A 14463-nucleotide genomic window follows, 5' to 3' on the forward strand; every position below is an offset into this window, starting at 1 on the left:
TCCATAGTGGAAGAAACAAGGAGTGACAGGCCTAATGAGCACAGGAACTCTTCTCAGTAGGTCTTGCCCCCTATGAGGCAGCTATGGAGACTAAAGGTCATTGTCTTCTCACAGCTGCCTAAGTCTCCTCCTTCCCTGGATTGTTTTCAAGCAATCTGAGACTGTGCCTGCATGCATATCTCTGTTCCTCCTTCTTCATGCCTCTCCTGGTCCTGGGACACCAGCGGTGAGGGAAGCTTGTTGCAGTAGGAGGGGGGCAGACAACCTGGCTTCCTCTCCAGCCTGACTCATCTCTGCATCTTGGCCTCCCTCCTCTCCTGCTTCTGGACTCCTATCTGCCACAGACTCTCCCAGCTCACTAAGCCCTGTTACCTCTTCAGCTTCCAGCACCTCCTCCTCCCAGTCTTCTTCCTCTGACCACTCATCGTCATCCCACCACCAATCCCCAGGCTCTGAGCCTTCTTCCCTTGGGGGAGGGAGAGGAAGGTTCCTCCAGCTCATAAGATGACATGTGAAAAACTCTGCTTATAAATACTACTCAATCACTCATGTCTCTGGTTTTCTATCTGCTATACCAGCGGTACATAGTGGCTGAAAAGGCTTAATTATTGAAAGCATCAGGCACAGGGCAAAGGGGAAGGCTCAAGAGTGAGATTCTGCCTTGCTTGCTGCCTTTACCTAGAAAACTAGTTACCTCTTCTTTTCATCTACCCCCTTGAAAATCTAGGGTTGTCTCCAACATTAGTCCTACTCAGAGCAGACCCATCAAAATTAACAAACATTATTATTTATTCTTATCAGTAGTATATCCTGCCTTTCTTTCGCCGAGTGGGACCCAAGGCGGCATTTGCAAATGAAAACAATGCAGATAAAATAAAAACTAAAAGGTAATTGTTAAAAAGTAATCAAACTCTAATAGAATTAAAGCAATTTTTAAAAATCTCTTAAAACACAGACAACAAAAACAGCATAGTACTATTAAAAGCTGCTTCCTTAAAAAACCAAACCAGCCAGTTCCCAAAGGCCTGTTGGAATAAAAGAGTCTTCATCTGCCGGCAAAAGAAAAAAAAAGGAGGGAGCTAGTCTGGCTTCTCTAGGAAGGAAGTTCCAGAGTCTGAGAGCAGCCACCGAGAAGGCCCTGTCACACCTCCCCACCAAGCATGCCTGTGAGGAGAGCAGGACTGAGAGAAGGGCATCTCCTGAGATATGATCTTCCCCACTGCATAGCCTGGGTCCAAGCTGTATGGGGCTTTACAGGCCATAACCAACACTTTGAACTGTGCCCGGAAACAGACCGGTAGCAAGTGGAGCTGTTGTAATAAGGGGTTCATACGGTAAACTTGGTTCCCTTAGGTCCCTTAGTTTCCATGGGTCTGATCTGAATAAAACTTAGTTGGATACAACCCATGACTTAATTACTCCGGACTGCAAATAAGACATTGCAGTCTTAACAATAACTATTGACCTATTGTGTGGTTTTTAAAAGCAAATTCTGCACGCTTGTATCTGGTTTGATCTGTGGGTAGGTGGCCCTACGACCACAGGAGTGAGCATGTTCAAGAGCACACGCGTGTGGACAGGCGAGAGACCTCTCACCCCAATTCAGTGGAGGGATTCCTAGCAGAGAGCATTCCCCATGAGGTTTAAGATGCAACCTCAATTTAGAGAAGTCTGATTTTAGCAAAATAGGTGAAATTTTCCTTTTTGCCGTTGCTCTGCCCGTCCCACAAAAAAGCAGTAAAGCAATGTGGTTTTAAAGAGTTCTCAAGTCACCAAATTAGAATCTTACCAAATGTTCCTCAATGGAAAGGGGCAAATTTCCCTGTCTCAAGGCCTGTGATTACTCACCTTACCACATATCTCATTGATAGCTACGTGAACAAAGATGGACGCCTCCTCCATGCCTTCCAGGTAGACATGCCGATAGCCTGAAAAGCAAGGGAAGTAGGTAAACCATACATCCAGCTAGTTTCTCCAGGGCCTGGATAGTGCAGTTAGTTAGAGCGTGGTGCTGGTAATGCCAAGTTTGCAGATTCAATTCCCACATGGGAATTCCTGCATTGTAGGGGGTTGGTTCAGATGACCATCAGGGTCTCTTCCAACTCTATGATTTTATGAAGTCTCAGAAGTCCAGAGAACTGTGAGTTGAGATCAGAATCTCCTCCCCTCATACACAACCCAGAAAAACAGGGGAAACCGTTGGAGAAATATGAAGGAAAATAGTCAATGGAAGCAATGAAGGTAGGAAGAGGATTCTGTGGAAAAGATCTCTCGAACTCACCGTGGATTTACCTGGAAATTACTATAGGTGAGCCAAAATTTTTCAGAAGATATTTTTTTCCCCCAAGAAAGTTTCTGGGATCTCTCTCTTTCTCACCCTCACCTCACACCTAGAGAAAGGCTGCTTTGAAGAATCTTCTCTGAATCTTTCCCACCTTTTGGGGTGGGGTGGTGGCTGCTGTCATTGGTCAAAATGCCCCAGAACAATGCCATGTCTGGGGTCATTGTGGAGGATGCAAAATGTAACGTCAATATGCAGTTTGCTGGTGTTGGTACTTGCAGCGGGAGCAAAAAAATAAAAATACTTTGCGAGTGAGCTCCCAACCCAAGAAACAGTTGGAGAATTTATTCTGCCCTAGAAAAAAATCAGTGAAATGGGACCTGCCCGTCCCCTGCCTGCATTTCTCTGCCCATAAATATTTATTAATTCACTTTAAAGCCTTTATAAACCATGTAATATTAAAAATAGCCTCTTAATACAATGAAGTGGTAGGTGCAAGATAGAGAAAATCTGTAATAATGGGGTCAGGGAAATCCTGGGTGGAGCATGTTAAGAGGCTACTGAGAGGCAGCAACAGAAATTATGAAAACTCCCCCCCCCCTCAATATTTTTTTCTCCTAAGAGGCTCAGCAAAATTACTGCTGCCCATCCTCACTCTCCCTCCTCTTCCCTAAAAGCCATTCTCATCAGCCCCCAACCTCCCAACAATATAATCCTCCTTTCCTTTTTCCTGCCTTCAAGCTGCAGCAGCTGTGGGAGCAACAGCAGGGATGGGCTGGCAGGATGTAGTGGATAACAGCATGCTAAAAGAAGTTTAGCCCCCCTCCACCTCCTATGGTCTCCCCAGGTGTGCTGTTTCCCAGAGTGAATGCAGAAAAGGAGAAATAAAACTCTCTTCTCTGCTTCTCTCTCCGCAACCTAAAGAAAGAGGAAACATGCTGGGAGCTCTAATGGTGATGGCTTTTGGGGACAGGGAAGAACGAAATGATCAAGGGAGCGGACTTGGAATTCTTCTCTGGTCCAGATCTGGATCTGAGCCAGAGAAGAATATAAAGGCATTAAAAGCTTGTGTCCTACCTGAAGCAAGGTTGTTTTTTTAAAAGCCCTTGCTTGGGTTCAAGCCTTGGCTCAGAACACCACCCCTGCTATTTCTAACTGGGGGTTCGGTGAGGAATATGAAGAGGCGAACAAAGGAAGACCAAGAAGGGCCCATAAGCTTACACACACACACACACACCCCTCACAGGGTCAGGTGCCAACAGGGAGCGAGGAGGAAGGAAATAAGTTGGCAAAGCAGTTTGGGTCTGCCAGAGGAGGGGTTGCTTCATGGGTAGCCTTGCACCCAGAAGGTGCAAGTCTCCACACCATTCTCCAACATTACTCCTGGCCATCCTACAATCAGGAACATAGAATGCAGAGACCTACTAGGGACAGTGGGGGACTGCAAATTGCTCCAAGACAGATCCCAGTGTAACCAGTCACTGAAACAAGCAGAGAGCGTTTTCTGAGAAAACTGTTGGGAGAATTTCACTTCTGGTCTCAGGTATTTTCAGCAAAATCTTTCCATGCCACCCCCCCATAAATTTCATGGAGTATTTAGAGGGGCTGTTTTTGCTGCACCCTACTTCCACTCACCCAAATGTTTATTTCGGCTCTTTAAAAAAACTCGCTACCACCTACAGCTTGCCTGGGAAGAGGCCCATTTGAGGAGTTCAGAGCCATACCCCAACCCCGGTCATCAAATAACACTATTCCTCTTTTATTATTGCAGCTGTCAATCCTGGAATTCCTAATTGATTTCCTGCTCCGCTGGGAACAATTATTAATGTCATAATCAGAAATGTCTCTCATTCATTCTCTCTTTTATTTTTCTCCTTTTTAAAAGCCAGATGGATTCCTTCCTCCTCCTCTCTCTCTCAAAAAAAAACCTTTTCCCTTGCCAAGTTTCCTCTGCTTTGAAGAAGATGGAGAACAAGAAGGGGGGGATCAGAACAACAACACAGGGTGCTTTTATCTGAATTGGGAAGGCAGAAAAAAGGAGACGAGGAGGGGGGAGAAATGGGTGAGGGTTTGAAGGAAGGGGGGAATGTGTTAAAAGCCTCTGAATTTTGCAGATACTCAGCCATCAGGCTGCTTTAACATTATAGTCGGTAATTGCAGCTACTGGTGCTCGGCCAACAAAAATGAGAGCAGAGAAAGAGACCCTGGTTTCTTTCAAGAAAGGCTTTGAAGTTTACCCCATTGACTAAGAAATCCCTCCTATCAAGCTGGAGTTGTACAAATTAGGAGCTGGCAGATATAACCACCAAGTCACAAACACATAATTGGGGTGGGGGGCTCAAAAGAAGCCAGTCCCCTCCCAGTATCTTCCAGTACCATGCTTTAATTCCTCCTCTCTCAAAGAAATGGCTGGGAGCTATTCAGGTATACGGTAGCTGAAGGTGTGTACTGGAGCTAACTCTGTCCCAGACTATTCCAGTTTATCAAAAGGAGCTGATTTTTTTTCTTTCTTTCTTTTCTCTTTACCCTAGCCCAAGGGCCACATTCCCTTGTGGATAGTCTTCTGAAGGCCGCATATGTCAGGGCTGGGTGTGGCCAAGGGGAAAAGTGGGAGAGACAACAGATCTAACTTTCTATCTTTATACAGTAGGCTATATTCTAAGAATGCACAAAAATCAGTAGTGCCTACACATGTGCAAAGGCGCGCACACACATGCACACACCCCAGCAAGCATAAGGCACTATTACCATTCAAGGCCAGTGAGGAATGTGCTCAGGACAGTGGGCATGGTCTTGGAGATAGTCCCGAGGAACAGACAGAGAGCCCTGGATGATGGCATTTGGCTCCCCAAACCTGAGGTTCCCTACCCCTGCTTGACCCAGCAAACTTGCCCAATGTCCTACAGACCTGAATGGGAGCTGCTGTGGACCAAGAATGTTCTTATTTCTATCACTTGTCACCTGTGCGACCACACAGTAGCCAAATTCTCAGGCTTGTGTCTCAAGTCCAGAATAAACCCCACAGAAATGAGTGGACCCAAGTTAGTCATGTCCATTTAACTTCAGCAGGTTGACGACTAGGGCTAACAATTGCATACAACCCCTGGGATCTGGATTTCACATGGAGGCATTGAAGATGCCAACCCTCTTCAGATGGGTTACTCTCTGTAGCAGAGGAATGGATTGGGCAACACACATAAGCACCACTGGGATAAAGAGGAGCCTCAGCTATTGATGGCTCTGGTGATGGCTGGTGCTAATTGAGACTGATGGGGTAGAAGGCAGGGATGTCAACAGTAGGTGGAGCCAGAGCCAACCATTTCTGCTTTGGTCCCCTTCCTTTTCCTCCCAGCTGAGTACTACAAGACTGAGGCACCTGACAGCCAGGACCACACTCTGGAATTATTGCAAAAAGGCAGACAGGTGGGGGCAGGCTGAAGTTAGCAAGGCAATGCACTGCTTGCCCTAATATAGTGTTTCCCAACCTTGGGCCTCCAGCTGTTTTTGAACTACAATTCCCATCATCCCTGACCACTGGTCTTGCTAGCTAGGGATGATGGGAGTTGTAGTCCAAAAACAGCTGGAGGCCCAAGGTTGGGAAACACTGATTTATAGACCAGCATCTACTAAATGGCTCATCAGTTCTCTTAAAGAAAAGAGCTGCCACCTTCTATGGAGAGCCAGTGTGGCTTAGGGGTTAGGGTATTGGACTAGCACCTGGGAGGCCAGGGTTCAAATCCCCACTCAGCCATGAAGTGACCTAGGGCCAGACACAATCTCTCAGCCTAATCTGCCTCAGAGGGTTGTTGAGAGGACCAAATGTAGACCACCTTGAGTTCCTTGGAAGAAAAGATGGTATATAGACGAAATAAATAAACAAGTAACCTGGCATCATGCTTGTAAACGATATTGTCCTCTGTCCGATGAAATCCCTCCCAATAGGGTCATGATCCCACACCAAGAACCGAATCAGGGCGATTTCTGGCATGCAAATAGGGAACACCAGAGTTTCTTCCCACATTGGATTGAAACCTGCAAAGGGAAATAAAGAGGTGGGGGACAGCAAGAGAGTTTCATTATGGCTGAATCCTGGATGAGAGCTGGTTCACAGTGGCCTATGGATGAAATAGTTTCCCTGTGCATGCTGCGAGTTCACCCATGATTTATGGCCCTTTGTGGACCAATCTAAGAGCCTTCCATTTACTAAGGTCTCTCTCAACTCTAAAAGGATGTTTGTCTAAAAGTATAACAGTCTGGTCCCTGCTGCAAGGAGCTTACAATCTCACTTTTGACAATAAGGAGAAGATAACAGAAAGTGGTTGTTGGAAGGAAGTTGCCTTTACTGGGGGATTTTTTCCCCTAGGCTTTGGCTTAAAGCTACAGGGCTGAACTGACGCTTCAGATAAATGTGGTATGTGAAATATGGTGGGAGATTAGCAGCCAAACCTAGTAATTGCATATTCTTGCTAGTTAGCACAAGAAGGGTCTATGTGTCCACAGAGCTGTACTGCTGACAGGCAGATACTCGGGCCATAGAAATACAATTGGTAGAGAGGGTTCTGTGTGATGTCATTTCCCCTCCCCTGAGCATATAGTGCTTCCAATTCCTCTCCCTTCTTCTGTTTGGCCAGCCATGAGGGCAGATGAGCCCTGTGCTTTCTCCAGTCCCAGACACATGCCTCTAAGACTGGTTATACGGAAAATATAAATATTCTGCCTCCATAGTTTTTGCGTCTACCATTGCTGTGAACCAATGCATGATTATAAACTAAATCAATCTTATTTTTAAACTTACTGTGCAAGCTGTTGCCTGGTTCTTTATTAAATGGGGTAAGAAGGGGGAAGCCAGTTTACTTCATAGCTGGGCTTGCTCAAAAGAAGGCTTGCAGCCTAATTCCTATGTTTTTAATTTTTTTGTGGCCAAGGGTGGGATTTTAAAACCATTCAACCACAAGTGGGTGCTTGAGAGATAAACTGCAATCAACATATCCTCTCCTACCTATTAAAACTCATCCCACAATGGTGACTTCACACCACACACACAAATAATTCTTGTTTCCAGTCACCCTTGTGGGTGCAAGCAACTTCAGCATAACTTTGCTCTCATGCGCTGAATATATCAGAGACCGTGGATCATGCAGGAGTGAGGAGAAGGCAGCCGTACCATTGTCATCCACGACTCTTGTCTGCTCTTTACAGCAGTCCACAGGCAATCCGATGACTTCCACTTCCACAAATGGATCTATTATCTGGGAAAAGGGGGAGAAGAGTAGGCAATTACCATCATCATGCTGGGATAAAACAGAAAAAGCCACCCTGAAAAGCTTGACTGCAATGTTCTACTCTGGAATCCTTGTTTCAATCTAGACATTGGAGATCCAGTGTTCTGTGCCACTGCGCTATGGTCCTTCCCTCAATTCAGGGGGACTTACTTCAGAGTAGACATAGTCACGATTGCAGCCTATGGTCCCAGCTGCACCATATATTTAAAGGAGCGCCATACTACTTTAAACCGCCATGGTTTCCTCCCACAGAATTCTGGAAATTGCCATTCGTTAAGGGTGCTAAACATTATAAGGAGGACCTCCCTTATTTTGTTGTGATTAAAAACAACATCGCAGAAAGTACAAACAGTTTTCAATGCTGAATTTTTATTGGTTGCGATCCAAACTCAGACCTACACCCTCAGGGTGAAGGGTGAATAAATAACAATAATGTCCCCACAGAGATACAATTCTTAAAAGTTCCCTGGGTAGAGGAATTGATTGCTAAAACACTCTGGGAACTATAGCTCTGTGAGGGGGTCTCCTAACAACTCCCAGCACCCTTAACAAACTACAGTTCCCAAGATTTTGGGGGGGCATGACAGTTTATGATACTGCTTTAGATGTATGTATGCAGATGGGGCCTTAGTTCCGATTTCAGCCAAAATTCAGATAAAGGCTTCCCTGTGAAACCTGTTCTACAGCTGTGGCGGTGCCCTGGGAACGGGGAAAGGCCGACCTTGAGCGCAAAACACAAGCATGCCTCATTCCAGATCTAAATAAATGTGAAGTATGTGCAGCTGAACTATCAAATACAAGGAAGTGGACACCATGAAGGAGTCAAAATTCAGAAAATACAGCATTGAGCCTGTATCTTGTACTCAAGCATCCTGCACCCAATGTCATGTCAAAGGCACCCAACCCTCTCAGAATGGATACTTGAAGTTGCTTTTTGACTGAGAAACCAACTAACAACCGGAGAGAGGGGGAAGAGGAGAGGACCCACGCAGTAGACTCCCCCCTCCCCCCTTTGCACCCAGTGAAAAAGTGTAAAGGCCAATACTGCCTCCCCGCCCCCCCCCCAAAACCCCTATACTGGGGGTTTGACACTATGCAAACAGATACCAAGAGGTGCACTAATAAAGCCCCATCCATCTTGGCTGACAAACCCAGCAGCTTTATAAATATTTACAGTGAGTTTCTGGGTTTAAACTTGGCTCTCCTTTGGAGGTGTTTCCCAACCCGTCCCCCCCCCAACCCCTTTTATTCCCTGTGAAGTGGCATGAATAGGGCTCCTGCCACATTGATTGAGCATCTTGGCAGCGCTCAGCCATCTCCCCAAAGGCACTCTGTGGACAAGAAAGCAAAGTCGGTCCCTCTTTGCACAAAGAGAAAAGGCTGAGCACCTGCTAGTCTCAGGGGGGAAGAAACGTGTTGCATAATTTGTCCCAAAAAAGTAAAGGAGGCCGCAGGAAGTATCCACCCCCCCACTCCGCCCCAGTCCAAACCCGTAATCAGAAAGGACTGCAAAGATAAAAGCCTGGGCCCATTTTAAGAACTCTGCAAGCAATTCATTACACACATGTGTATGCATAGAGAGTATACATACATACATACATACATACATACATACATACATACATGTTCTCGCAAAAAAAACAACCCATCAGTGTTTTAGTGTGAATTTCTCATAATACACACATTCTTTTCAAAGCGATTTCCCCTAATATAAGGCATTTTTTGTTTATCATTTCCACTAATGCATGCATTTATATGCACACTCTACTCTTGTGTGGGTTTGCACATTTTACTTGGCTGGAGAACTGCGTTGCAAAATTAGCAGAAGGGCAAACTCTGAAGGATGGTTGTGTTTCAGTCTGCGCATTGTTTCATAGAATCATAGAACTGTAGAGTTGGAAGGGACCCCCAGGGTCATCTGGTCTGATACTCTGCAACTAAAATATTTCTGACAAGTGGCCACCCCACCTCTGTTTAGAAACCTCCAATGAAGGAGAGCCCGCCCCTTTCGGAAGCAGTCCATACCACTGTCAAACAGCTCTTACCACCAGAAAGTTCTCCCCAGTGTTTCAAAACATGCCATTTATGTAAGTTTGCCTTTAAGTCTCAACTAGGGCCAGGGCCTTTTCAGTACTGGCCCCAACTTGGTGGAATGCTCTGTCACAAGAGACTAGAGCCCTATGGGACTTAACATCTTTCTGCAGGGCCTGCAAGACAGAGCTGTTCCACCAGGCCTTTGGTTTGGACTCAGTCTGACCCTTATGTTTTTCCTCCCCTTACGGTTTCGATCCATGGGCTACTTTTAAAATGAGGCTGCATTTTAAATTGCATTTTAACCTGTATTTTAAATTGTTTTGTTGTTGTTGTTTTTCCCCTCCCTATTATGTTTTTATTTTAATTTTACTGGTGTTAGAGCCCAGCTCTGGCCAGGGAGGGCGGGGTATAAATAAAATTTATTATTATTATTATTATTATTATTATTATTATTATTATTATTGGAATTGAAATTCTTGCCCATGGCCACCTGTGATTGTCTTTTCCCACTTAACAATTCCACTTAACTTAGCAGTACTGGAGGCTAGGCTTAAGTAAAGGTAAGTTGTAAAAGCGAGTGGAGCCGCGGCAGTCACTAGCACCAAGATTCTGCCTACAGCAATTGGTTCTGACAACTGCTGCCAGAGGGCTCTCAGCACACAGTGGCTGCGTTGCAAGCAGATGTCGCTGTGCTCTCCCCAGATCTCTCTGCACCTCTCTCTCCAGGTCCATACCTCTCCTCTGTCTCCCAGCATGGAGTCCTTGGGCTTGGGAAGCTGCTGCCCGCTGATGATTCGTAACACGAGCTGCTTCTTCATCTGGCCAAGCAGTGGGTCTTCGGAATTTGGGTTGAAGATCCCTGAGAAAGGTTTGCAGAACATACGCAGAGGTTTAAGGCAGAGCTAAGTTGTTTGCAAAATGCGCAATACGTGCATCAACTTCCAGACATGCCGTTCCATTGGCACAGGAAGCTCCCTTAATACTGAGCCAGACCGTTGTCTACTCTGCAAACAGAAGCTCTCCCAGCTGCGCTCATTTTGAAACGGCATTGATCTGTTTGGGTTTTGCTGGAATTCCCAAGCAGTGCTGCTGCAAATGAGGCTGTTAGTCTAGAATGTAAAAATCAAACAGATACGATTCCTTTTTCTGGGGAGTGGGCAGCGGAGAGAAAGAAAAAGTCAATCAATCAGTCTTTATTATTGCAATCACAGATTGGCTACTAAATTACAGTCAGACAAACACAAAATGCCGAGAAAGGCGAGAAAGACGCTGCCTTGTTAGGCAGTAAATTCGAAGTTAATGACACAGACTAATTCTTCCAAGCCTGTGATGAGATACTGGGATAACAAGAAGTGCACATCTCTCATTTTGTAGAAACACAGGCAGCAGCAGAGAGGACAAGAGGCTTGTCAGCAGAGCCAAGACAGCAAGATTTCATTAATTTAATCAGAGCCCAGTGGCTTGCAGACAACCAAGACAATGAAGCACAGTGTGAAGGCAATGCCAATGGCTCAGCCCTGTTCAAAATGCCTGCTTTGGCTGCCATGTGCAGGAGAGCAGATAACGGGTCTTAAGTAGGTAAAGAAAGACACAGATCCATCACAGGTGAGCCACAAAGCAAGGGAAGGCTCAGTGTGAACAAGGAACAGAGCACAATCCGAATTGAAGGGGTTTTGAAAGCCTGCAGGGTAGCGCATCTGCTCTGCATGCAGAAGCCCCCGGGTTCAATTCCTAGCATACCCAGCTAGACTGGGGAATGTCCCATGCCCAAAACCTTGGAGATCTGTTGCTGGCCAGGGGAAACTGCACAGGTATATATGAGCCAATGGTCTGACTCCATTAGTTAGCTTTAGGAACATGGGCATCTGCTCACATTTATCCTTCCTTATCTTTGTGGAAGGCCTGCAGCTCAGTGTTGGAGCTTCTGCATTGCATGCAGGAGGTCTCAGGTTCAGAACCTGGAATCTCCAGCTAGAGCTGGGAATTGGGTCTGAGACCTGGAAAAGCCTCTGCCAGTCAGTGCAGACAGTACTAAGGTAGATGGATCAATGGTCTGACTCTGTAGAAGGCAGATTCCTATCTTCCTATCTTATTAGGATGTGCCATTTCAGACAGTGAAACTTTATGTTTGCAAATTTCTTTTTGGAATCAATTTTTTTATAAAATTAAACTTTGAAATCTTTACATATATATTCCAGATTCCAAATTTGTTATACATTTTTCTTTAAACATTGACTTCTTGCCTTTGCCTCCATATTTTTTTTGCAAATTTCTTCAGTGAAGGGTCTTTAAAATGTGTTCCTTGGTGTGAGGAATCAAATCTGGACAACATTGAAGCTTGGTAAGCCTACGTTTGATGAAGAAGCATGTAAACTGCTTTTGGAAAACTAATGAATTTTAATTTTACCTTCTGAAAAGAATAATAACAAATAAGCAATATTAATATATAATGTAACAGGGGTCGGCAAACTACGGTCTGCGGGCCGGATCTGGCTCAATTGCCCTCAGGATCCGGCCCGTGGACGGTCTGTGGATCGGCGTGGGGATTCTGTTCTTTAAATTTTTTTGGCCACAGAATGCTAAATGTCAGTTGAGAAACTGAGGGTAGGGAAGGAAATGGGGGGGGGGTCCTTGCAGACAGCGTGGTTAACTAGCTACAACCCTGAGCAGGCACACTCCTGTTTAAAAGATGAAAATGCACTACAACATTTTGTTGCAGCGCACGCTTGTAATAACAGTACCACCATTAGTTAAATCTGAAATCTACATTCCCCTTACCTTGACACATACACTTGGGTTTGAGGACGTAGCCACAGTTTCCATTGGCACTGAACTTGGCGCGGTTCAACTGAAGCATTCTCCCCTCTGACTGGTAGTTTAGAGCAACTGCAATATTTGGAAGGGTGGAGAGAGAGAGATATATAGGTGATAAATTGCATTTCTAAAAGCAAAGCTGTCAGAGCAAAATGAGATAGAGCTACGTTTGAAGGCGAAAGTGACTGGACAGACTTCTTGATGCCACGGATCCAGGCAGAAGAAAGAAAACTGAGAGCGAGTAAATATATCTAGATATACATATATATTATTTTGTGCAATATCCCTGATGTGAAGAGCTGTGGCATTCAGCTACTTTTCTCACTTTTGAGAGATGGAGCTGAATCAGCACACTGCACAGAAAAGGGCAGAAGAAAGCATAGGAGACAGAATATGCTAAAGCATGCAAATTTGCAAAGGAGTGATAGGCCACCCAATTAATAAAGTTTGGGATTTGGCTGCAATGGTAAAATTAACATCTTATCTGAGAGCAAGAATTGCAAGCGAATATAGAAATAAACTCAGGGAGTACTTAATTCAATATTGCCAAGGAAATAATTACATCCCATGAAAGCAAGTTCAAGTAGGTTTTAACGGGTTCCTATTTTTAGCGGAAATGTTGTAATTTTATGCTAAGACCTATTTTCCTGCAGAAGGCTATGATTTGGGGGAATTCTGCACCAGACCCAAGGGCTGCCCCCGCATGCAGAGCAGTACAGTAATCCAGGCTTGAGGTTACAAATACATGGACTGCATGCTGTTTCTATTCAGGAATGACTGCAGTTGGTGAACTAGACAAAGCTGGCAAAAGGTACACACTACCCCACTTGGGCCTCTAGCGACAAAGATGTATCCAGGAGGACCCACAAGCTACACACTTGCTCCTTCAGAGGAGTGCAACTCCATCCAGAGCAGGTAACTTTTTTTGGTCAAAGGTAACTTGCCAGTTTCTCGACTTTTCCCTGATCATTTGTCTATGAAAAGCCAGTAGGGTGTTTTACTACCCCAATCTGCTAACATGGGGCTGCGGTAGCAAATGCAACCCAAAGGAAGAATTAAATGCATTCCAGGGTCAAACCGCAGAGCCTAGGGCTTGCCAATCAGAAGGTCGGCGGTTCGAATCCCCGCGACAGGGTGAGCTCCCGTTGCTCGGTCCCTGCTCCTGCCAACCTAGTAGTTCCAAAGCACATCAAAGTGCAAGTAGATAAATAGGTACCGCTCCGGCGGGAAGGTAAACGGCGTTTCCGTATGCTGCTCTGGTTCGCCAGAAGCGGCTTAGTCATGCTGGCCACATGACCCGGAAGCTGTACACCGGCTCCCTCGGCCAATAAAGCGAGATGAGCACCACAACCCCAGAGTCGGCCATGACTGGACCTAATGGTCAGGGGTCCCTTTACCTTTACCTAGGGTCATTTTATGCCACAGGCAATTTTGTCTTTGTTTCCAGAAGAAAAACTGTGCATGGCAACTGGCTGAAATTTGGGGACATAGTACAGGTGACCATTTGTGACCATGTCCTAGAAAGGCTACCATGCAGGTCCGTTTATGTGTTACTCGCACAATGAAAAGTGCACCGGGAGAAGTTTTGGCCCCACAAATTGGATGAAGGTTCCGTGGAAATAGAAGCTTCTTCAAAGCAAGTTTCCACTTTGTTTTAAACACAGCAGGCTTTGTAGGCAAAACGGCATCCAATTGACAGCGAAGTTTTTCTGCTTTCCCATCTACCTTCCTCAAAGCCTTGCCTCTGGCTCCTCCTTACCCAATTGGCACCCAGCATTCCAGAAGGGCTGAGGGTTGTAATTACTGGAGTCCACGCGATAGGAAGAAGGGTAGATTCGCGACAGCTGGTGTTGGTTGAAGCGCAGATACTGGGCCGGCTTTTGCTGGAGGATCTGGTGAGCTTTCGTTTCGCTGAAAGAGGAGACTTGCCAACTGGAAGAGACTGGAATGAAGGCAGGGAGAGTGCATTGCCTCTTTTAGTTATTTAACAAATACGACCGGCATTCACTGATTTTTCTGCTTTCAGATCATAAGGGACTACGTATTTGCATT

At 45.5% G+C, this 14463-nt stretch overlaps 1 protein-coding gene across 6 annotated transcripts in view; it reads right to left on the bottom strand.

The window, feature by feature from the left end:
- The window catches only part of PLCH2 (phospholipase C eta 2), a 310582-nt gene that overhangs the window by 23513 nt on the left and 272606 nt on the right, over window positions 1-14463 (bottom strand). For all 6 annotated transcript variants that reach the window (XM_079986753.1, XM_079986749.1, XM_079986750.1 and 3 more), the window contains 6 exons: window positions 14171-14353; window positions 12376-12483; window positions 10332-10456; window positions 7446-7530; window positions 6167-6313; window positions 1849-1928 (listed from right to left, as the gene is read on the bottom strand). In XM_079986753.1, coding sequence (XP_079842879.1) covers window positions 1849-1928; window positions 6167-6313; window positions 7446-7530; window positions 10332-10456; window positions 12376-12483; window positions 14171-14353 — 728 coding nt within the window. The remainder of the gene's footprint in view (window positions 1-1848; window positions 1929-6166; window positions 6314-7445; window positions 7531-10331; window positions 10457-12375; window positions 12484-14170; window positions 14354-14463) is intronic.

This window comes from Podarcis cretensis (genome assembly GCF_951804945.1).
Source record: "Podarcis cretensis genome assembly, chromosome: 8".
Classification (NCBI taxonomy): domain Eukaryota; kingdom Metazoa; phylum Chordata; class Lepidosauria; order Squamata; family Lacertidae; genus Podarcis; species Podarcis cretensis.